Consider the following 25119-nt stretch of genomic DNA (forward strand, 5'->3'; position numbering starts at 1 on the left):
TTCTCACTCTGCCTCATGCCCTCTGTCCCCTTGGCTGCCCTGAGCTGTGTGTAGTCCTACAGCCACCACAAGGACTCCTGGGGAGGTCGGGAGACAGCCAAAACCATGTTGGCCTGTGTCTGAAGAGCTCTACGCACATAACTCCATGGCGCAGCAAGGTGACAGCAAGTAGGCCTAATCACAAAAATGTTGTGAAGGCAAAAGAGGAAAGAGAGGGGAAACACAAGCTCTCTCATCACCCTGAGCACCACCCCCTGCCCAGAGCCCGGTGCCATACTGCCATCACCAGTGAGCTGCTCCTCCTGATCTGGTGGGCAAGGCTTCCGTCTCCCTGCCTGTGTGTGCGCCAACGCAGCTGAGCTGGCATGCTAGGGAAYGGGAAAAGAGCTGGCTGCATTTTCAGCTCTTCTGGAGCCAGAAGGAAGGAGGAGCTGAAAGCAGTGAAAAGCTATTGAAATGCCAACTGCTCCCTAACGCACACTTGGCCGCAGCCAGATCCTGAATACCAGCGACACGGTGGTTCAAACAGGAAGCTATCAAGTCACCATTAAAGCACAACAAGATTAAGCAAGGAAGATTAATCAGGCAGAATTAAGTGGCTGAAGTGTGGAGGGGTTTCCTCGTTTTATAAAGAGAAATACTTATTTATAAATAAGTATTCTTATTTGCTGTGTTTCTTAAGGGTTAAGTTTTTCTTTTCCTCTCCATACAGGAATCAGGGTCTAATGGTGACAAACCACTGAGCAGCACAGAGATGTTTAAACTGGTGGGAAAACACTTAAGGTAACATTCGATTTGTGAGGACCAAAAAATGCACAAAACCACAATAGATTTTTTTCACTAAACGAAACTGTAAGATGCACAAGAAAAAKTAACGTTTTGTTAGAGGTCCACAGAATGACAACAGAATGAGTTSAGAACTCTCTTGAAACTGTGTGTTTTAAAAGCCTGCTTCCTTCTGAAGTTCTCCCCACGTGGCTCACGTCCAAGCTCCCAAATCACCTTGGAAGGCTCCCAGAGGGATAGCCAAAGCAGCAGCAGCCAGCACTCACCTGATGAGGATACACTGGTTGTCGTGGCGCTTCCAGAGGCAGCGGTAGCACTCGTTGGCCACGGCGAAGATGTGCGGTGCCATCTCTCCCATGTGGTGCTTGCTGTATCGCTCCATGGCAGCRCCGTCGTACAGCCCCGGGATGCTCTTGTAGGGGTTCACCGAGGCAACTATGGAACCAATGTAGGTCTGCAAGCACACAGCACCCCCAGAGTGTTATCACACATGGCGTGGAACAGGTTAATGCTCTTCTCAAATGACAGGCAACAAATACACGTTTGCAGAACCATAACAACCCTTTGGATAAAGGTGGCCAGCAATTTTCCCTGATTTCTTCCTTTCAAGGAAAGCAACAAAAGRGTGAAAGTTGTTCCCACCTCTGTCATGTTCTCAGGCTTACCCCACCTATAACACTGAGCTTATTGACTGTACAAATCCCTTCCTTAATGCTACTTACAGCTGCATGGTAATGCCTATCAGCRCTGGCCTACAGCTGCTTCTCATGTGTCCCTAGGGACTCACTGAACTTACTGAAAACCTGACTGAGCCCAAAGTAGTGGTGGAAAGGTCTGTATTTCCATTTAGAGCATCCAAGTCCTCCTCTGCTGCTCACTTTTAAAACAGAAGTATCAAGCATTATGGTAGACACCAGGACCATTATTGTTTAGAATAGCAGGCTCTAAGAAAAGCATGTGAACCAGCAGATGCTCCAAAAACACTGGGTTTCCACAACTTTATTATTAGTTTGATGCAGAATGGCAGCTGACAAGGCATTAATTTCTMTCCCACTGCAATTAGAGAGCACATCAGTTAAAACCACCCAGGCAGCAGCTTATGCCCATTCCCATTGCCTTAACTCATTAGGCTGAGGYAACCTGATCATTTGCCACAGTCTGTTCATAATGCTGCTCAATTTCTCCCYCACCCTCTATCCACTTCACTGTATTTTTCAAAAATATAACCACATTAAAGTGAGGTAGGAGATAACATTAAGCGTGCTACCTCTAGAGTTTCTGGGGCATGTGAAATTAATTGGTATCTTGTATGACGTGTGCAGCATTACTGCTGCGACACCAATTTCATTTGTTAACAGCCCTTTCTGCAGTGACAGGMAAGAGGCTGACACCTCTGGCCTTGTGGAGAGCCAGGCTGTGCAGCCTCCAGCCCTGTAACACAGCCCCCCTGTGCACACAGATGCCKCACCAGCAGTCAGCCCTCTGTCGCCGACAGGAACCAGCTGTGMAGCTGACAGCAGGACTGGGGCTCTCTTCATCTCCACAGCACCCCAACCAGAGAGGGATGGATAAGGGGAGCAGCATCTTGCAAACCACAGAAATGCAGCCCCAGTGCTCCTCCTGCAGCYTCCCTCTTCCCTGTACAAGCCACCACAGGGCACTCACCAAGGTACAGAGACCACCAGTTCCCCCATTTTCCTTTCCCCTCCACCATCTCTTTCGCAGCATTTACAGCCTGCATCTACCTGCCTCCCTCTTTTCTCCTTAATTAACATGCAATTATCGCTGTGTATCAGCTCTCCTTTCTCACTGTTACCCTGCTGTTACAGCTCCCATTATCCACCTGTTCACCCACCATCAGGCCCAGCACAAATTGCAGCTTCGAGCTTTCGCTGAGGGAACTGCAGTGGTGTCCTTGAAACCATGACAATTTTATTAGCAGTAAGGGGAATATCCCTCCCCGCTGTAACTCAAGTACCTTTTACAGAGTGGTGAACTTTCAATCTCTGCGTTTTATAACGCCATCCCCTCACCCTCCCATGCTGTGCAACAGCTCGGAAGATTTCATCTAGAGGAGAGATACCATTTCAACACGAGATCCTATCACAGGGCAGTTACAGCACTGAGACAACAGCTTAATTTCCTGGATCATCCCCTCTTGGGCTCTTAAATAAGTAATAAGTAACAAGGAAGGCTCTGAAAACAAACTTCCTCTGTTTGATACATATTTCAGCACAGATTGCACTGGCAAAATTTTAAGAGGCTTCTTTTTTAATTACATGATTGCACTGCAAGTATGACCAATAAAACAGACTGCTACAGATCTTCCTCTTTCCTGTATTAAAGTCTGGCTTAAACCTTCTGAAAAGAATAATTTGAGGCACACCATCATAACAGATGCCATGGCAAAGATGTAAATAAAAAAATCTCCATGAAAAATGATACCATCTAACTTCATGACTAAATAACCACWGTGTAGCTCCTGTGTGATTAAGTACCTGACAGAACAGTATCTCCACAATAAAGCATCAGCAAAACTGCATCACCATGGGCTACACATTGTGACTTTTCTTGCTTCTCATTTTCTAAATAGTAAGTATCAGAAGAGGTGGCAACAGCCCACTTCTGCACACACACGTTTYACATGGGGCAGTCTTTCACATGACTTAAATATAATTTTTTAAAGAGACAGAAACACTTCCAGAATATTAGTCATTACTGTGAATAATAAAAGTTTATTAAATAAAGTGAGCTGKCTTCATTGCCTTGTAATTCAGCAAGGAAAAATAGAGAAATAGGCAGTGTATTATGGCAGTAACAGGAACCTGGCAAAGAGCAGAAATGATACTGGTGAAAACAATTTCTAAATCACCTCACAGAGTAATTAGTGCTTAGGACATGTCTCTATATTAGTAGTTCCTTCTCTCTCTTCTTTTCTTTCAGCAAAAGCGTTAAGAACCACAATTTCTACTGACAAAGGTATATTTTTGTGGTTCCAGTCTTCTGGTGCTTTGAGTATGTACCACCTCTTTGAAGGACAAGTTAAAGTGCCACCAAATTGTAGCGCCACAAGACAAAATGAGCTCAGGACTTCAAAAAACAACTTCCTCATCCCAAAGCAAGATCACAAAAAAAAAGTATATTCTTCACAGACACAGTGTATCACATTCATCACCTACCAAGTGTCACAGTCCAACCCAGGAGTAGCCACAACCAGGTATCTGCATGGACTGAGGAGTCAGCTGGCCCAAGTAGAAGTTCTGCCTTTACCCAAGGTATCAGTGGGCTGAAGCAGCACCGTTATTAAAAGCTATTTCAGTTATTTTAAAAGTTCACAGTAGAAGACAAATCTTCCAGAAGTCTTTGTAAATTTCCTTTGGGATACTCAACTGCAGTGAGATCTGCTGCTGCAAGTATAATTTCCTGCATCACTTCCAGGCTTACTACTTTCCCATTCATTACCTATCACAGGGTCTTACTAGCAGCAGTACGTCTTAAGCAGTGGATCCTACACTTTATCCTGGCATGAAGAGCCACAAAGTTATGGACTTGGGGGAGGTGGGGAAGGGCACATATACTCCCGTGAAGAAGAACGCTACCAGCTCCTAGTTTCATAGAATCATGGAATGGCTTGGGTTGGAAGGAGAGAAAAGATCATCTAGCTCYGACGTCTCTGYTGTGAGCAGGGACATCTTCCATCAGAACAGGTTGCTCAATGCCYCATCCAACRTGGCCTTTAACACTTCCAGGGATGGGGCAYCCACAGCTTCTCTGGGTAGCCTGGTACAGTGCYTCACAGKGAAGAATTTCCTCCTAATATCTAATCTAAACCTACTCTCTTTCAGTTTGAAGCCTTTCAACCTTGTCCTGTCACTATATGCTCCACTCATTCTTGTAGGCCCCTCCACTTGCCCTCCCCTTGGGGACTCTGAGCAGCCACACAAGAGAACCCCTCTCTTGTAGGGCAGACCTTCTGCTTTGGCAAATGCAAGCACCTTAGCAGCARGTTAAACTGGTGTAAAAATACACAAAAAAAATGCAGCACTGTTCAATGAGCGTGTATTTTCTACTGAATGCTATTTCTGCACCAGACATCATCACATGGCAAATTAAATGGGTTAAATTACTATATTATGCCAACATCACAAAGCAGGTGAAATTTCAGAAAAGGWTTTTTCACAAAAGAATGACACTTCCACTTTGCTTTTAAGACAGTAATCTAAATTTTCTTTTTGTTCCTCGCAGTTTCTAATCTGTTTCTGGAAGTCAGTAATTACTTATTTTAATGAATGCACTCCGGTGCAGTTAAGAATAGGGGAAATGCTGCCAGAGCACTTGCAAGCAGACATGGGAGTTCTGAAGATTTCCAGAAATAGTTTGAGAGTTTTTTTTCCATGATATACTGTGAGAACTCCTATTACAAGCCTGACTCCTTAAACCTAYGGCAATGAACTGGGCAGATGCTATTCCCTGTTAAATGAATGACTCAACACTTCAGACAGAAACACACACAAACTCTTGAACTACTTTGGTACAGACTAAACCAGCAACAACTTTTTCATCAGATCACCACTAATATATTTATTTAAACCAAACAATAAATTAAAGTTGAGTTACTGAACCTGAATCCCAATGCAGCACTTTGATTACTCTATTAAAGGTTGGGTTCCTTTTACACTTTCAAACTTTTACWTTGTTAATTCATCTCGTAAAACACTTTCACTCACAAGCCACAGACACTCTGCTCCCCCTTTTCGCAAAAAGAGAAAACAAGATTGTTTGCTGATCTTCTACAAGGACTTTCAAAATCAGAAGTTCAAATCCTCTCTTCTCARCCAGACAATCAGTAAGGCAAGACAAAATGAAAGATGTACTTCAGAAAGGAAAAGATTTTTCATCATGTCTTTGAACTTTTTTTTTTTGTTTTGCTTGTTGCCTTCTGATAGCAATTAGCTTTGAGCCTGTGTCTTGAAATCATCCCACAGTTCTTCACACACTGAAAAACAATTTGTTCTTTAACAAGGTTCAAGAGCTCACAAAGACGGCTGATACCCACAGAAACACACTAGCAAAACTTAACAGGGTCAGCTTAGTCCTGTCTAACATGAAAGGGTGGGGTTTTTTTCTTTTGGTTTTTTTTTTTTTTTTTTTTTTTTTAATGAAGACACAATCAATTTACTTTAGTTTGATGCCAAACAAATTAAAATTAGTAAAAAGTTTTACTGATCAAAATACCCTTTTTCASGTTAGCTTATAATKACAAGAAATAGCWTTGCAATGGATGAACAAAATACAGYTTGAAATGTCTTTCTTTGCAGAGAAGGCTCTCAGACTAAAAGAGAAAAAAATAGGGTAAGAAATTTCCCTTTCAATTTTTTTTCCAGGTTCCCTAAAATGAAAAAGCAATGAGAAAGAAAACTGCCTTAATGCAAGACCATTTCATTAGTCCTATAAACCAAACATACTGAATATACCASGGCCACCCTACTTTTCCTCTTTCCCCTTTAATAGATGCTGTTTAGAATTTAGGGGTATATTCTCTCAGGTTTGCACCATATCCAGCAACCATCCACCTTCCACTTCTTCCCTTTCATATCAAGACTTCTCCACAATAACTTTTCAGTTTCTGAGGATCCTTTATGATTTCTGTGTTTTCCCCAAGCTCACTTTTCCCATGTAAGGTGATTACATTTATTCTACACTGCTTTTCTCATGATCTTTCACCCTCTACATCAAGGTGTCCCTCTGTATTTCAGACTTCTAGCATCTGAAACATCCCAGTCTTCCTTCTTTCATAAATAAATAAATTTTAAAAAGGGGGAAGCAGAGAAGAGCACACACTTCTTTCAGGTTTTCGATATCTCATGCTACAGGGAGAGTGGGAGAGGAGAGCCCTGTTAAAGGGCATTGTGTGCTTCCCTGAACTAAATCTTTGATTAACAATCACAACAGAAACCAAAGCTGCTTGCACTATTAAAACAGGCATAAGAAGACTGCATTACTCTATTTCTTTCTATCACTGTGTTTCTTTAGTACCACTAAAATTCAAAATATTCTTCACAACTTGGAGCTAGAAATGAGCTAGAAATGCTGGAACAGATCAAATACAGAATCAAGATGCTCTGYTACAGATATATACATTAACATGAGAAACAGGACTTAGTCCAACTCTCTTTAAGAGCACTTTCAAGCCTTTCTGCTTTAGAACATGAAAAATCTGTTATTACAGAAAGTAAAACATGTTTTCAGATGCCTCAAGAAATATGTTTCTGGATCATTTCTAAAAAACTCCTGACTTTTCTGAGTCTCTTAAGGAACTGATTCTGTGCCTGAAAAGTATTTTTTTAAATGGGGTATTGGTATCAACCTGCCTATTTACTCCACAAGTATTACTTTCTGGGCTTACCCTTAATAGATGGGAAACTTCAAATAAAACTGCAGTACAACTGGCTCACCTCAAAGCTACTTCTATGTTACTTCTACACAAGGCATGGGAAAAGATTTTTATCACCATTCCACACAACCTCTTCGTCTCACTTACCTTTAAATCATCACGGCTACAGTAACATTACCAAATAACAAAACCAGTGTTTTCACAGAACATGCAGTGGCAGGCAGCTTTTAAAAGACCACAAATAGCCATCAAACTTTATTMTGTTTTCAACACCGAATTTTAAGGTGTCAGGATGAAAAACCTGTGAGCAGAAGAGTTTGCCACACGCTGCAGATACAGTCTTGGTGGTTCCCAGCTCTCTCAGGTGAAGGGATTGATGGTAATCAGGGCTGAGGTTATTCTGAGGCAAAGACAACCAACGGTCTGCCACATACACATCAGCAGAAAAAGGAGAAATATGTCTGGGACACATCTTGGTGTGCTTTTCAGGGGAGGCAGCAGAAGGGGCAACGGTATTCCATAAAGAGGATGGTAATTAATGCCCTCGTTCATTGCAGGACCTCAATTTATCCTCACTGTGGTAAGTATACCCCATCTTTCAGCGAGTCCCATGCTAATTTCAGTGGGACAGAATCCAGATGTCTCGTGTCTGAATCCAAGCTTTTTTCTTAAAAACCATAATCAAAGTGAAGTACTAAACTACAATTTTAAATGTTTTTTAAAACTGCATGTTTTAAATGTTTTCAACCAATCAAACCATTTCTAAGATGGAAATGCCATACTCTATAATCATCTTTACATGCTCAGGCTCCTGCAGTCTTCACCATGTCTGGTGACTCACCGTGAGCYTCCAACCGCTCAGATTTACATCAGCTTTACTTTTCTCTATCTCTSTGTGTTCCTTGTCAATGCACTCAACATTATGATCCCTAAACTGTCGTTTTTTTCTTCTTAAGGTCAGCTGTAGAACTGATTGCAAAATGAGGTGTTTGTMAACACACAGGCCACATTACAAATACAAGAGTTAGCACCCATCAGAGAGGACCTTTAGAAGGGAACCAGAACATGACAGGGAACCGTCACTMAGATCAAGTGTCAACAGCCAGCCATCTGCAGCCAAGACACACCCTCTGTATGTTCTCCTTGTCACTGCTTTTGAAAAGTGTCTTTTCAGGCACGTTCACACCGTTCAGCTGCACCTTCCCATGTCTTTCAGTCCAGGGTGGAAACTGCAGCAACCTCTCCTACCAACCACCTCCCTACCAGCCTTTTCTCCTTCAGTGCTGAGCACAGATCRGATCCATGACATAACAGACCAAAGCCTTTTCAAAGCCAGCCTTTATGCTTGTTTCCACCAGCACAGTTTACAAGAAGATTTTGGAATAGTTTTGAGTTATTTTAACATGTGACTTCAGATGATCACAGGCAACTGTTGGGCAACAGGACACCCTATTAGACGCAGCCTTGTCTGTTATGTTGACCCTTCAGCCCAGCTAGTGCAACCTTAAGCTTCCCTTGGTRCAATACTATTAAGCAACACCGCCCTGTTCCCAAGCCCCTCCAAGGGCAAAGGCTGCCCTATTTCCTCATGAAAAGGGTTGCACTTTGTAACCCAGCTRCTTTAACTTCTAAACTAAGAGAATCCTTCCACTCCCTACAGCTTCAATCTTGCACATTCATTGAGTCCTTACCCTAGGAAGCTAAATGAATCTGTCTAGATCTATTTCTCAGGGGTTAAAAACTGGGTTTTGGTCACCCTAGCTGCCAAAGTAAATACCCAAAACTGTGCACAGAGGCAGACACCGTTTTGCTTAACTGTTAAGTGCTTAAGAGCACTATTAGAGGCAAACCTAAAAACCGAAACAGCAGATAATAATATTGATATCAGACAGACATTTTTCCTTCTCTAAGATCTTGACAGGTTTCTAGAAGTTTTTCTCCTGTATAAAAAGCTCTGAGTCTCCTTGTTTTTACTGCACTTTTTCGCTGACTAATACAATGCAATCTCTGCCATGCAGCAGTCCTATCTACTTGGTTGGAACAATGATCTTTTGTGCAGTTTTCATATAAACAATTACAGAAGAGTTTCTCTTCATTGCCAAGCCAATAGAGGCAGTGACCGTCTGAACACAAACATGATTGATCAGAACGAGACATTGATTTTTTTCATGGGCTGCAATACAGCATGTGGAAGTAAGTTTGCACACAGACTGTGGCAATCTGTGTGTATAATTTTAWCCAGGCGAGCTCTAGCTCAAATCAGAAAAGGCCTCACAAAGAGCAGAGACCCCATGGCTCGTCACTTCATTTCAAATGGCCTGTGGCCACACACTAGCTCTTCCTCCTGCTTTGTTATTGCACAATGCTCAAATGAGTCTTTCAAAACTGTCTGAAGGTCTAATTCACCCTCCAGCAAGGAAAAGAAAAAAATGGTCTTGTTCCTTCCTATAGATTTATACTGGGGAGATGAAGGGGCTTTTCAGAGAAAACACACACAAAGGAAAACAAAAATGCTGGTACAATGATGGACCAAAGAGCTGTCTCTCTAGAACATTGGAGAAATACTTTTATATAAAGCTTTGCAGATCTGTTGAATGCCTGCAAAATCAGTATTTTACATACTGATATCCAGATTTTCATAACTTCTGTGGCTGATCAGTGTTTGAAGATCTCTTCTATAGAAAGGGCTTTTTTTTAGGAGAAAAGCGGGAAGAGCAGGAATTACTCTTTAACAGAGCATGAAAAGAGAAMTCAAAAGCCAGCACAACTGAAATCTAAGTCTATGCCAGGTAGTTAGTTGGATGGCACTGAACTGCTGCCAAATAGCCATCAGTCAAGAAATCAGGACTGAGATGGCAAACGGAATTAACTGTCAAAAATCTGCTAAATGGAAGTTTTGGATATGGTTTGCTTTTTAAAGGAGAGACTGACAAACATCAAAGGGGAAAAGCTCAAAGTGCTTGTGAGAAGGGGAGCACCACTTTTCAAATAAAAATAACAGCCTGCTTGTGAATCAATAGTCCATTTATGCAGGTGAACAATAGCTATGAAAGTAAGTTAATTCATTCCCAACTTAAATGGATTGTTTGCAGCCTTTTTAGTATTAAACTGCTGGAATATGTATATAAGACAGTTGGACAGTGCAGYACAAACAGTACATTTTTTGCAGCTTGCTTTACTGTCAAAGCCTAAGTCACGTAAAGAAAAAATGCTCTGGTGACAGGTAAGTACCCTAATTTTTGGACCCCAAATTCCTGCCCTTCTTTCCATGACTTTGGTGGACTAGGAAAAACAGACCTTACAGAAAGGAGCCAAAGCTTACTTCCAAGTGAGGCAACAGCACATGCAAAAGCGCTCAGCACCATTTGCAAAAACTCTGACAGAACAGCACTAAGCTGCTGTTCGCATTTACAGAAATGACTGATAATTTTTCTTTGCAGCATGTTGGTCTGTTTTCTGTTCTTGGCTCACAGAGTTAGCGGCGACATGCAATAAATGTGTGGAGAAAACAACATGAATACTAGCCTTCAAATTAGCAATATTTACCATCACCAATGAGAAAACCTGCACACAATGATAGATTTCTACTTTGCAGTTTTTGATATGAAATAACCATTAAATAGCACTTAGAGCTTTTGTATTGCAAATAGAAAACTCATAGAAGTCAACAGGAATTGACCCTGTTGCCAGTGCCAACTAACAAACCAAACAAATGTGAAAAAAATACTGGCACAAAGCAGAACAGAAAGAACAAGCTTTTATATTTTAATTAAACTTTAATATTTTAATATTTTAATTAAACTTTAATATTTTAATTAAACTATATTTTAATTAAACTTCAGCCTCTCTATCTGTCTCACTAAAGCAGCACTGATGCTGACAGGTAAGATCCTTACTGCACTGTGTACACCAAGCAGGTTACAACAACACCTAATGCACTGCAAACCGTAATATAAATTTATATAAATTTATACAAATATTAATTTATAAATTAGGCATTGTGCACATGTAGCATGCGCATACTGCAAAGTGGTTGTGTAGCTGTGGCATACATGGTAGTGTACTCAGTGATACACAGTGACCCTTCTGAGAAGCTCCCTTTTAATGGTATCACATTGGTCAYAACACCTCAGGCTGAAATACTTCCTAGGATCTGAAAATAGGTACCTTTAAAATCCCCAGTGTGCTCAGTTGTGAGGACAAAGTTCAGACAAACACTCTTTATTGTTGTTATTATAACTATTAGCAGCTCCACAAGTCATGCAGCATGGAGGAAGTCAGAAGCAAGGCTGGTTAACCAACTGATGGCATTTGTTTACTTCTTGTATCATTATAACTGTTTTYCCACTAACATGCAWTTAAAAAGWAAGAAAAACAAAAAACAGTGATAATTTGCTGTGGTAGACAATTGTTGATCTATATAACTGACCAGCCTCTAGGAATAACAATCACCAGAAATAAATTTCACTAGATTTCCAATTAAAAGCCTGCTGTGTTTTTATAGATCTTTGTCTGCTGCTCTCTAGTAACAGATGTGAAATGGAAGCCGTAATTAATGCTTGGAGACAGGAACTCACTTTGAACCACGTTTTGAAAACATTATCTGATGTGTGYAAGCATAACATTCTAATTATGGAGGTAAGTAGCTATGTATAGATGCTTGTCATCCTCTCGTAGCTACAGCATTCTCTGCTCTCCACACTTACACAGAAAGAGCTGGTGGTGAGAATCTCCCCATCTCTTCAAGAAAGGTGTGAAAAACAATGTGATTCACCAGCAAACTTTTAGGATTTCTTTACTGTAAAAGCAGAGCAATTAAATAAACTGCAGYTTCCTCAGTGACCACAAAGCAGGTGCTGCAAACGCGTTACCTGGGACTGCTCTACAGCTCTGGATGCCTCCAGAGAGGAACAGTGCAACCACAGCTGCATTGCAGACGAGACCAGGGCAAATGCGTTCTGGGGGCTAGAGCAGGAATTAAAGGGTTGGTTTAAATGGATGTGTACTGTATTTATATACATGTTTTATGGTACTAATTAATGACAAAGTGTCTGGGTACCATTGTCTGGGGCTTTAAAGTCCATAGCCCACACTCATCTATAACAAGGCACACGACAGGCCAAAGACCAAGGCTGTTGAGATGTCCAGGATGTTTTTAGGGCTCCATGATATACATTCTTTTGTATCCAACATCTTCCATTTAAGAGACCAGTCATGACTTTTTGATTCCATTAGAAAACACTTTGGGACTATGTTTTAGTGGTATTTATGGTGGTATTCAGTCAATGGTTGGACTTGAAGACAGGGGAGGTCCTTTCCARCTTCAGTGATTCTATGATTCTATTAGCTTCTACTGACCTTTCTTTGTTTCTCTGCCTTCACGTACCACTTGTGTCCAGGTTAGAGGACATCTGATCAGGAGTGCTATCAAAGAGTGTAAATTATGTCTGTCTGCATTTAATTAAACACTACTTTAGTGCAGTCTGCTACTTTCTCACTGTAACATGCACAACATCCATTTCCTGCTGACTACTATAATACAGTACAGAGCAACTGCATTGGATCTGAGTTTTACTGTACACAGAAAAAAACAAAAATGCAAAAACCTAGACAAACAAATCACAGAGAGCAACTGACCTAGATACTAAAGTGTCTGGGTCTGCAAACAGAATTTGGAATAACCCCTGTGGTGATTATTGATTAACACTGCACAAACATCAACTAGTTGCCTCTGGGAACCCTCATGACTTCCAGGGAGATAAATTACCTAATTACTGCAAGCTTAACAAACTACAACTGAACATGCTGCTTAAGTAAATAAACACTAATAGATTTAAAAATCAATGCATAAATAACTGCAAATACCTTTTAAGAACTGACAGAACTGAGCATTCTGTATAATGAAGTGGCTAGGAGCTCTGTAGTAACCTTGTCAGGGAAGATACTACTTTTCCAGTTTAACACCTTTTTAAAAATTTGGATAAATGTTGCTTTTTCATCCAAGTTTATTCCATGTTTGTTGCTTCAGCTGAAGAGAGAAAGGAAGCCAGCCATGAAAACTGAGCTCCTAATCATCCTCCCTCTGATGTGGATGTGGCTGGTACAGCACTACATGTCGACGTGGCTGGTAGAGAACTTTTCATATATATGCATGCAAACGTAACAGATGGTTATAATTATCAGTGGGCAAGCTGCAGCCTTAATTTGAGAGTGAGCAAAAATAGGTTACGTTGTCCCTCACCCTTCCTGGCCACCACACCCAACTGTTGGAGAATCTGGAGGTTGCTCTCCCCTCATCAGGAARGGTGGCCAAAGAACCACTGCACCCCAGCCCAAACAGAATGCTGCTCTGGGCAAGGTACACATTCTCCACCTGAACAAGACAAGCACGTGTCAAATCATCACCACTTCAAAGGARAACGTGCCTACCTGACACTTCAGAACTTAATTCAAAAGGAAAAAAAAACTAATCAGAAGTGCTTTGAAAACTTGTTTCTTGTTTGAATTCCTGCAAATGAGGGTGGTTCTGACACTGACAGCACTAACMTGCACATGGTCTATCGCAGTTATTTCCAACCTGCCTCTCGCCTCAGCGAAAGCTGCTCTCTCATCCTCGGCTCGGCTCTTCCGAAATTCGCTCACCTGCATCAGTAACCAACCACAGGCCAGAGACAAGACAACCACACACATCCCAGAGCCAGCCCAAACACCGTAATTTGTGCCACTCGCAGCCCAATCCGAGCTATAAACCATGTGGTTTATATCCTAGGCTACGCCAGTCTGCTCCGCAGTGTGTACTTAACTAAAAGTAAACCAGAATCAACAGCTTTGGGAACAATTCGCCTTTGAACGTCAACAAGAGCGGCTGCCTCTCCATACCACATTGCCTTGTGRTGGCCTCGCTTCAGAGGTGACCAAATCCTCCAAGTGCCTTTGCAAAAGGCTCTGTTTTCAAATGTGGGCATCTTCCATTTTTAGCACTAGTGTTTATCTTTCCATATTTTGCCACATACCAGCCTAGCATCCAAGCTAATCTGAGCATTCAAAGACAAGCATTAAACCATGTATGCTGATATTCACAGCTGCATTATCTACTGCTGGTCCCAACAGGAATAAAATGGGAGATGAAGTAGCAATGAGGCCCCTGCACCRTATGATCACTGCCATCCTAAGTTTTGTCCTTTCCTGGACAATAAACATGGTGACAGCCTGGAACTAAACTCTCAGACAAATGCAGTACTAATCACAAAGCCTGAAAAAAATACCAGAAAGTAGCAGCCTGCCTGGAAGAATCAAGAAAGGACTTGTATATCCTACGCTTCTCACAGGCAAAAAAGGGAAAGCACACAGTCTTTTATGGAAATTCAGACAAAAAGCATCACAAGCCGATGTTAACAGACTTGACACTGATACAAAAAGATGGTTCCACATKGACAAGAAAAACGTTTGGTCATTCACCTTCTTGCTAACAGCACACATTCAGCTCACACTCTCAGCTCACTATGTTCAGAGACAGGCATCATTCACAATACGAACGTAATCTGTAATATAAAACATTATTCTTCCCTCCCCAAGAGAGATCAAGAAAGACAGAAAATCCTCTGCTGACCCTTTATAGCTGCAGTTGTTGGCAGCAGCAAATAAAGTCACTGACATGTTTGACAAAACTTGGCATCTGCAGCAAGTAACTTTGTCGCATGAATTAGGAAGTAGTGAAAAGTTTAGGAACAGGGGTATGATTATGTGAGACAAAAATGTTAATAAGTAAGGGAAGATTATACTGAGCTCAAACATCTGAAAATATTTATTTAAACACTCATTGCTGGAGAAACAGCTCTTCAAATACAGAAAAACACACAAGTTAACGGTGGAAGATCTGCATAAGTAATTTTCTTCCTGAGAAAGTAACTGTTTAAATTTCCCTTTAAATTGTTTCGCCTGTACTTTTGAAATTATATAWACTTTACATTACAATTAAGTAAACTGCACTTCATATAATTTTATGTGTGTGTGAACAAGCAAGCCCCAAAACCTGAATGCCAACTAAGTCTATTCTTTATTAAGGTAAAATGGTGCTTCCTGGTGTCAGTGCCACAGAGAAAACTAACAAAAAGCTGCCAAGCTCAAGAACCACACAAATATATTTGTAATACTACAAGCATAGAACTCAAAAAATTACAGCGTTCACACTTGCGTATCTTTTCCCCCTACTCAGAATGTGGACAAGGAGGTGCACAGAACTGAATTTAAAAGGGACCTGCGAGCTAAAAGCCAGGAAATAACAATTATATGGTGGTTTTTAAYTGGGGATGGCAAGAAGTCTTTCAGTGGGATGGTCAGCCCCTAAGCCCCACTAAGTGGAGAGTGGCACATGCCTTCCCAATTTATCCCTAATACACATGCGACAGACACACCAAGGTGAGGCAGATACCAGAGTCAATATGTGAACTAAAATGATGGAGCAATTCCTGGACAAATGTATAATCCAGAAAGTTTTGATTGCTCTTGGCATAAACTCCAATGATCAAGCTAGTTTGAATGATCAGCTACAAAGTTACCTTCAACAAAGTAAAACTTAACACACCTTCAGTCTTTTTCTTTTTTAACAGTAAACATTAAAATATCATTGAATTTCTCAATAGAGTGAAGAAATTTTGGCTTAAACAACAGARCTCATTTTGCCATGACAACACCCACTTCTAAAACAAATGCTCCTATATTTATGAACTTTCATAAAATTACTCAAGATATTCAGTAAGGTTTTKGGGKTTTTTTTGTTTYTGAAGCCCTTTCCTGCAAAAAAACACTACTATTTCTACAATAGGAGTGGGGTATTAATGAGGCTGGAGAAAAGAAGATGCTTCTTCAGTCAAGTCCTGGTTACACATACAAGGCAACAGAGAGGCTTTCATACGCATTTCAAAACACAGTCTTTTTTCCAACCACCCTTTCAAACATTTTTTCAGGTGGATTCAAAAGACTAAGCAGTTAAATTAGCAAAACTGAAGGGACAATGCATACTCGGTAGCAACTGTAGATTTGTCACGATTAACAGCACACAAACCTGTTTGTCTAGAAACGTACACTGCACTAAGCACCAAGGATCAGAACACCCTGAACTTGCCTTGACAAGCTGAGAAAGAAGCTAGGACATGTCTTTTCAGAATAAGGCTGTTCTATGCCTCATCAAAAAGATCACCCTCATACCCTTGTGCTTTTTAAAAAGGGGGAGTGTCCTCTATGTGAGTGCACATCATGAAACATTTTTTTTTAGTTTGACTCACACTGAGTATCATACACTAACCTAACAACATTTATGGAAAACTAAACTTTTATCAAGTCGTTGTTTTTTCTCACACTTATAGGATTGTTCATTTATGCTATTCATGTTTTGTTTACTGATTTTCCTGAGAGGTAAAATAGTTCAATTGTTGGAGAAAAAATACACATAAAGAGTTATGTAAAGAGAATGATCTCAGTATTAAGGATTCCCTGTGCTAGCCATCTTTATGGTAATGTGCAAAGGAACATTATTTCATTGTGCCTTTTTTGCTTTTTGACATATTTTAAATACATGGAAAGTTAGTTTTTTTTTACTTCAATATGTTTATATTTAAAAATAAGAAGCCCAACTCAGCAGTATAAAGYATGTATATGGTCAAATCAAAGGTCCAGACATGTGATGAAACAGAACTTTGTGTTCGGCAATYATTAGTTAAAAAACCCAAACCAAAATGACCAACCAACAAGCAYTGAAAAGTGCCATTTTGCAATCTGTAGCAGCTCCTAAAATTCCTGGTATCTTTCTCATGTTTAGTGAAGTCCCAGACTCAGGAAAGATCTGTATCTAGTTAGTTCAAGATTAATGAAAGTATTTAAAAAGCAGGTAAATCTAATCATAAAAATCTTCATTACAGAGTTAAGAAAAGGAATTCCCYGTGGACTAATCCCTAGTTCTGGAAACTAAGAAGCAGCTCTCTGTTCTCACAGACCCCAAACTACAACTATCTGTATTTAACAGCACAAATCCTCATGCTTCTTTCATGACTCTTTCAATAACTCTTCTACTACAGTATAAGAGGGGAAGATGATCAGAATTGYATCTCGGCCTGACTGGATCTCAAATGGCAGTGACAGACCAAGTTCCACCACATCCTCTCTGGTGATAAACACAGCACATGTTGTTGGGGCAGAGTCTAAAGCAGAAGTGGAAAATGAGAGTTCCCTTACACAACCCTATCACTGAAAGTGTGAAAGYGTMTGCAGCATGCCAGYTTTTCAAGGTTTCTAAGGGATTGTRTGGCCAGCYTGAGCTACCTTCTCCCTCCATCRTRTGGGTGAGAAGTCACTAMAGGAGGCATGCTTCAGCCCTATGTGGGTACAGAAGGAACTGGAAAGCATTAGGAGAGGAGATAGCACAGAACAGAAAACACACACAGCACTTACGCATTCAAAAACATTCCCTCTGGGTATTTTTCTTAATTTTAGAAAAAACTCACATAGATTTTATCTTGCTGATATCGCTGGAATAAGTTGTGCATAATGGAGCCTTCATGGAGATCAACAAGTGCTGCCATGTCTTCCACGCTCTCTGTGCTTGTTTGATGCATAGGCGTTACTTTTTGGTGTGTGATTGTGCTCTGTTTATAAGTGAATACCTGAAAGAGGGGAAACAAAAACAGTATTAATCAGTGCACACATTCAAAAATGCCTATCTGAAAATGGAGCTTTCATATCCATTCATATTCCCTATCCAGCTTATCAGTGTGCAGACTTGCAAAACATAATAGACTGCCAGAAGACACCTTCTTCTAAAACTTCTCTGGCACTGAAGCCCCAAACACCTATATGGATCACAGGAAACTAACACATACTGACAGTGCACTGAGGACTGTAAGGGCTTTTCCTGTTTAGGGGCAAATGCAATCTTGTTTCCCATGGGACTACTGCCATATTTTATCAAGAGAAAAATAAACCAAGCAATAACCATTCCCAAAAATACCAAATCAACCAAACCAAAAAAAAAAAAAAAAAAAAAAAAAAAAAAAAAAAAAAAAAAAAAACAAAACAAAAAAAAAACAAAAAAAAAAAAAAAAACCACCTCTTGCAGCAAAACCCACTTACACCCAAATTACTCTGGGAGGAAATGCCTGACCCTGCAAAACAGCAAATTAAAATTAATGTTCTAATAGGCTGCAAGTGTTCTTATGTTTGATCTGAAATCCACCTAAATGTTTCCATTCAACTCTCCAGTCAGGAAACAGTCATTACTCCTATTGCAAGAAGCATGCTAAGTTCTGTGTGCAGCAGGTATTTAGAAATTAATAAGCCAACAGATTTCTTAATTAACTTTTGGGACTAATTTCTGAAGCCAGTTCTTAACAAACACTAAAAGTTCTGAAAAGGACACAATTTAAATATTCACGTATCTTCTGTAAATCTTCTGTAATACCTCTATGTATCCTCTATGCATCTTCCATAAAAATATCACAAATATGCTAAGAAGATGTACACATCCTCAATATAGTTAAACTTTCATGAATACCAATAACATCAGTAAAGTCTATAAAACAATCGATTTTGAATTCAGCATCCMATTTCTTGCAAATTGACATCTTGGCTCCTCATCCTTACAGACATATGCCCACCTCTCACAGCCAACGCTCCTCAGGCAATACTTGCCCSTGCTACTGGCACCATATTTCAGTGTTAGAAAGTCAAAGCATGAAATTATTGCAAATACCTTGTGGAATACTAATGTGGAACATAAGAGAAAACCCAACCCCTTCTGAAATCCTTTAAAATAATATTTATGAAGCAGACGGAAGCAGAGCCGTAGCAGTCAGCCAAGCACCAGCGGGAATGCTGCTGCAGGTGGGGGTCACGCTGTGCAGCAYTGCCTGAGGGGCCACCTCTGCGCAGGAGGAGGAAACCCCTGGGAGGTTTTTCAGCATAAAAACCTTATGTATGGTCCTGGCAATGAAAGACTGAACAAGTGTCATCACAGGAGGCCATCCAGGAAAAGAGGGATATTGTCTGTCCTGCTGAGACAAGCCAGAAAGGGAGGCTGAAGAAGCCACAGGCTGGAGGCAGAACAGACTAAACACAGAAGCTCTGTTACTTGGGTATCCTATTAGCTGACAGAGGAGTASTGCCTGAAGATATTCCTCCATTAAAATAGTATCCTAAGCATAACAAATGCTGGCACAGGCCATCACACCGTTAGAAATGTGCACCAGCACAAAGCACACTGAAAGAAGGCAGRGGAAGAAAGGAGATTCAGGAACAAATTTCTGACAGGAGCTGGGAGGCATCACAGATATCAGCAAGGAATGTAAGCAAAGCAGCAGAAAAGTTCCTAGTGTCCTAAGCACAATCCCTAACTGACAGAAAAAGACAGACATGGAGAGATCAGAGCCTTATTTTGTGGTGAAGAACAATAAAGATGACAGGACAAGGATTTGTACAAGGCAGAATCCTGCCGAGATGGAGAAAGCAGCCACTTGCAGGAGCATGTGGTCCAGACATCAAATAGACAGAACAAATGTGARGAGCATCAACTGATAGCAAAACTTTTGGGGCTGAAAACTCTGTTAGCAGTCCCAAGACTAACCACACAAAGTGTAAGTGGAATTAATTACACCTCAAAAGTTATAAACTGCAGTTCCTAGTAAGAAGAATCATAATGAAAAACCCAAAGTTCACACTGTAGAACAAAAACACCACAAGCTGAAGGATTTGGAAATAGAAGGGATTTAAGGAGAGTAAATCCTAGAAAATAAGCAACTTAACAGAGGCTATGTATCATCCTGGATACAGAAAAACAGATTCAGTCAAAGAATTGGGAAACGAAGTGGATGACACATATCCTGTGAGTGCATCTCATGTGAACATCGAAAGGAAGCCAAACATTACTTCCAGGAGGATAATCTCCATATTTGTGATGGCTATTTTTTTATAGTGCACAGGTTAGTAAGGTAGGCAGAGTGCCCTGTACATCACTCAGCATATTTAATTAATTTAAAGAATTCACAGACAAACACCAAGAAAAACAGCATGACAAATTAGCTGCATGTGGCAGCACTACTGAAGGTGGTCTCTGCAAAATCATCCTTCCCACTCAAACTCAGTATTTTCTCTTCGTCAGTCTGCTTTTTCTCATATTTCCATCTCTCCCACACACTGCCTTCTTGTTTGGGTGAGGAAACTGTTCTGTGAGCTGACTCAGAGACAGGACTGTGGATCACCCAGCTAGAAAAACACACCAACTTATAATAATAGCTGCCACCCAAACTAGAAAGAAWGAGGACCTCTTCTTCAACACTGGGTAGCTACTTTTCCTTTGTTTTTAATTTTTGCCAGAACCATGAATTCCTCAGATTTCTTAAACCCACCATAAAACTTGATCAAAATGATCGAACAAGATCAAAATCATGAGACAGGGCTGCAGGATCACATACACAGACCCCATATCCTTAAAACAGGCTTTTTGCAGTCCTGCTGCTCAAGCCCTGAAAGGCCTGCTTTATTTTATTTCATCTTGAATCACGCCTTTATTAGGATAAGGACCTGGAAAAGCTACCTTGAACTTTATCATTACTAATTAGATCATGTTATGAAATATTACAGCACTCAAAATCCTCAGGAAATAGGAACCCAGTCATTCTGCAGGGTCAGCACGAAGAACAGGAAAGACAACCAAGTTGGCTCCTGAACTTCAAGAGGACCCTGCTGGCAGAGCACAGGGGTATCCATCCTCAAGGACCCTCCCAACATTTCTGGAAGGTCAAGTGAAATATGCAGGAAACTAGAATAAGATTTAAGACAAGCCTAAATGAGAATTCAGCAAAAACTTATTTCCTCTCTAGATATAAATGGTTCAAGACAACAAACATGTTGAATGCATGGAAAACTCTAAATTMAACCTTAAAGAGACAGCATGCAAAATAAGAACTTTCAATRTTAGGGAAATGAAAATTAAGAGSTTGAGATAGGATGGACCAATGCAAACAACAAYARCAAAACATGYTCAAGAARTATAAGACAAAACAGCAAACTCAGCTACACAACAGTCAAGTGCATTTCACAGGGAAAAGGAAACCCTTCAAAAATGCCCTGCTGTCCCTACCATGGCTTACTAGTGCTGTGAGGAACATGCCAAAAAGGGACTCAAATGAGGAAGGAGCCTAAAAAACCAAAGGACCAATGCTATCCTGCACAATTAATCTGCCACAAGGGGAAAAAAAGTTATCTTTCAAGCCTTCCATTTAAGGGAAATACCACAAAACAATGTAAAATTAATTTCCTGCACTGAAAAAAACCCTTAAGCTCAAGATCTAATGGAAATTATGTTTTGACAAAAGATGTAATTTGTAATACAATTTATTAACATGAGCGAAGTACGTCAAAGTAGGCTCTCAATGACAGGAGTACACATGCCTTCTCTCTTATGGTACCATTTTGTGACATGAAGCCAAATTTTAAAAATCCCTGCTTGAATCAGATCATTAAATGGCATCAAGAGATTTCACAACAGCTGAGTCAAGTGAGWTTAAGAGAATGCTGAATTAAGTGCTTATGTACATCAAAAAACCCACACAATACCCACTTCTTGCAAAGCTACAAGTCACACTCAGGATTTCCAGCCTGCATGGAGCCCATACACAACTGAATCCCTCAGGGTGTTTTTCACAAGGAGAAGGGGTTTCAGCCTGGTGCTGATGACCCATATAGGATGGGAGGAAGCCAGACATGTTGGTATTTCCATCACAGCTTTCATTGTTTCAATGAGATACCAGGGGGATTTTTATTTAAAGGCAAGAGCAGGCTCATATGCACCTTGGACTCCCTGACACAAGCGCAATCATTACTGAAACTGCTCTCTGAAAATGTGCAAGGTCATCTACTGAAGAGTTCACATACTGCAAGCATTTTAAAACACCCCCTTTTACACACAATGACCCATCATCCACCACAGGGGCAGCAACCATGCCAGTTGGTCACCTGCCATAGCTTCACCAYCAATAACACATGCCAAACAGCTGCCTGGCTGATGCCAAGAACTGCCTGCTTGGGAATGAAGATGCAGCTTAGCATGTCCCTGTTGCCMGTGTTGTTCCAATAAATCGAGAGGATTTCATGGTAGGGGCAACAGACATGGAGACACCAAYCTCTCTCAGCTGCTCTTTCCTGCAAAAGAATTTTTTTTTTAATCAACACCAGATGTACTCTATCACTTGCAGGGTCTTGCAGAAGRTAATCCTGATAGCCAAACACATGAACCAGAAATATTAAAGTCTTGTCACACACTCAATTTAAATTAAGTTGCTTTAAATTAAGTCCATAACCAGAGGGATAATGTAAAATATGGTAACCATAAAATTCAGTAGGACAGGGAAAGAGAAGACAAAGAGCTACTGTACAGAAGTCATCTGAGAGACAGGTTTACAAACTAAAAATAGACAGCTAAACAACTGCAATTTTTTCAGTAATTCCTATGATACTTGAAAAGAAACTGCTACAGCATCTGGGCATTCTACAAGCACTAGAAAGCAACTGACCCAAAAGGTAAGCCCACAGCCTTCCTGTTGCTGTCCCACAGACTGTCCTATGTGAACTCTTCACASAGTTGATCCCAATGGCTCCTGTGATGTCCATGAAAACCCACTCAAGAGCCGCTCCAGAAAACTTGGCTTATATGTTCATGACATCAGTGCCTTCAGTTTTCTGAGGCATCTTTTTGATTATTGTCATTGACCCCACAGCAGAGATGAGCATAGCCCAGCAAAACACACAGGACTGTACAGAGAAACATCCATTTAAAAATATAAATTCTTTTTTTCWTTCTCTGCTGTTGGTCTGAACTGAGGATCATCATTTGTCTTTCCCTCTTCTTTAGAAGTTAAAAGAATGCAATAAATCTTACAAAATGTCTTTATAGATGAGTCCAAGCAGAAAAAGGAGGCCATTACAAGCTATGGAATGCAGCCTTCCAGGGAAAAAAAAAAAAAAAAAAAAAAAAAAAAAAGAAAAAAAAGAAAAAAAAAAAAGTAGTATTTTACTCTTTTTTCCTAGAAAGAACTACTGGCTGATTAGATACTTAAAATCCAGACAAGTATGCTCTCTTATAAATATAAAGTAATTTAAGACCAAATGTAAAGCAGAAGAACTGCTGACATTTTAAAATTCTACAATTAATCATGACAAGAGTGTGACCCAAGTTATGTTTTTGTCCAATAATTTACTATTTTTCTGTAACAGTTGACCTTGGACACCCACTCTGTTGCCCCAAAATAATATTTCAGGCAACAACATGTACTAGKGCCCAAGGCTTGCTTTGATGCAATGAAATTTCAACTCTTTCAAAGTAACCAGAAAACTCCCCAGTGCAGTTTCTTACCTAATAAACTATGTAACAAAATGAAATAATTTTATATAAGGCATCTATTGATGTCAGGAAAAAACATTACCAATCTGCTATTTGTGACTTACTGGCCTTTTATTCAGACAATTATCCCATACGCACATCAACTGAGGATCGGCCTATTTCSTAGCTGTTTTGCAAAATTCCTTCCCTTTTTTGCTGGGAATCATCCCACTCCCCAGCCTCCCTTCCCAGTTAGATGTTAGTCTTGATCGCTAATGCAAAACGTCAAAGTGCACACTTTGCACATCACTACCCTGCCCAATCAGTTGAGCAACACACAGCCTGTAATTTGTGGTAATCCTGTATTTAATCCTTACCCTATCCTCACTTTGATTCATGTCATTTTTAGTCTTTGTTCTTCCTCCTGTGAATCAACCCCCATCTCAAACCCTTCCTCTCAGTCCCTATTTCATATCACCATATCACTTCTCAGACTTGTCAGGGCCTGGGACATKCGGGTCAGTAGCTGCTCCCAGGTTCAAGGGTTGGGAGCCTGTCCTAAAGCCTTTTACATCCTCCAGCAGAGACAGCACCAGCAGTGGCTTGCAGCACCTCCCCGAACGACTTTCCTACTACAACTTTCCATTTCTCACCCCATGCAGAATATTGCTTTTTGCTCCCAAGCTCCATTGTGTGGGGAAGCACGCTGCCAGAATGACAACCCTGGTCAATGCCACAGCAGAGCTCAGCAACCCACTAAATTGTGCCTCTTTGTTGCTCCCCTATGTCCTGACCACTGTCAACAAGCTTATCTGATCAGCACTTCCCACCTAACACCCATTCCACAAGAGGTATTTCAAGTTTATTCCACTCACTGAACCATTTCTGTTCACAGACAATCTCTGTCATCAAGTATGAACAAGCTTCTAATTAGAGGTTCAGCACTTCGGACCCTTCAATTGGGCTTCTCTACACAGACAATYAAGAAATTTCATTTGAACTAAACACATAAATTTCACCTAGATTAYACTATTGTAAGTTAAGCCTCTGGGCAGTCCATGTAATTCTTACAAGGAAAAGACCAAAAGGTGCATCTTTAATTTAACTTTCTTTCCAAGCGACCTTGTACAACTTACAGCACCTGCAGACACTGCAAAGCTCAAAGTTTAAGCAGCCCRCCTRTGAATACTGTGACTGCAGCACTACSAAAAATGTACAACATTCCTCATGTCACCATCACCTTCTTCACCAGGCAAAAGTTTCAGAATTGAGAGAACTGCAGCTGCCTAAGCTTTCTCAGAATGCAGGACCAAGTGAGGCAGTCCAAGGGCAGGACACAGGAGATGTATCAAAGCAAGGTACTGAACAAATTCATATTTATTCTGTGATCCATATGAAATAAACAATGACTGTTTGCAATTGAATTGACAAAGCTGAATTTGAGTAATATACTCCACTATCAAGATGTGGAACAACTATGGTCAATAAGCAGACTACAAATTAAACCAGCTTTTTTGAGATGCAAAGCAATTCATTCCAATAGGGCTTTTTTTTTTCTAAAAACAAAAAACAA

At 40.5% G+C, this 25119-nt stretch overlaps 1 protein-coding gene across 1 annotated transcript in view; it reads right to left on the reverse strand.

The window, feature by feature from the left end:
- MYO10 (myosin X) overlaps window positions 1-25119 on the reverse strand; it is a 158146-nt gene that overhangs the window by 71456 nt on the left and 61571 nt on the right. The window contains exons 3-4 of the mRNA XM_057390387.1: window positions 17680-17838; window positions 1053-1240 (exon numbers count right to left, since the gene is read on the reverse strand). Of these exons, the coding sequence (XP_057246370.1) occupies window positions 1053-1240; window positions 17680-17838 (347 nt within the window). The remainder of the gene's footprint in view (window positions 1-1052; window positions 1241-17679; window positions 17839-25119) is intronic.

The sequence above is a fragment of the Malurus melanocephalus genome, unplaced genomic scaffold (genome assembly GCF_030028575.1).
Source record: "Malurus melanocephalus ecotype Western Australia unplaced genomic scaffold, MMel_1.1 scaffold_25, whole genome shotgun sequence".
Classification (NCBI taxonomy): domain Eukaryota; kingdom Metazoa; phylum Chordata; class Aves; order Passeriformes; family Maluridae; genus Malurus; species Malurus melanocephalus.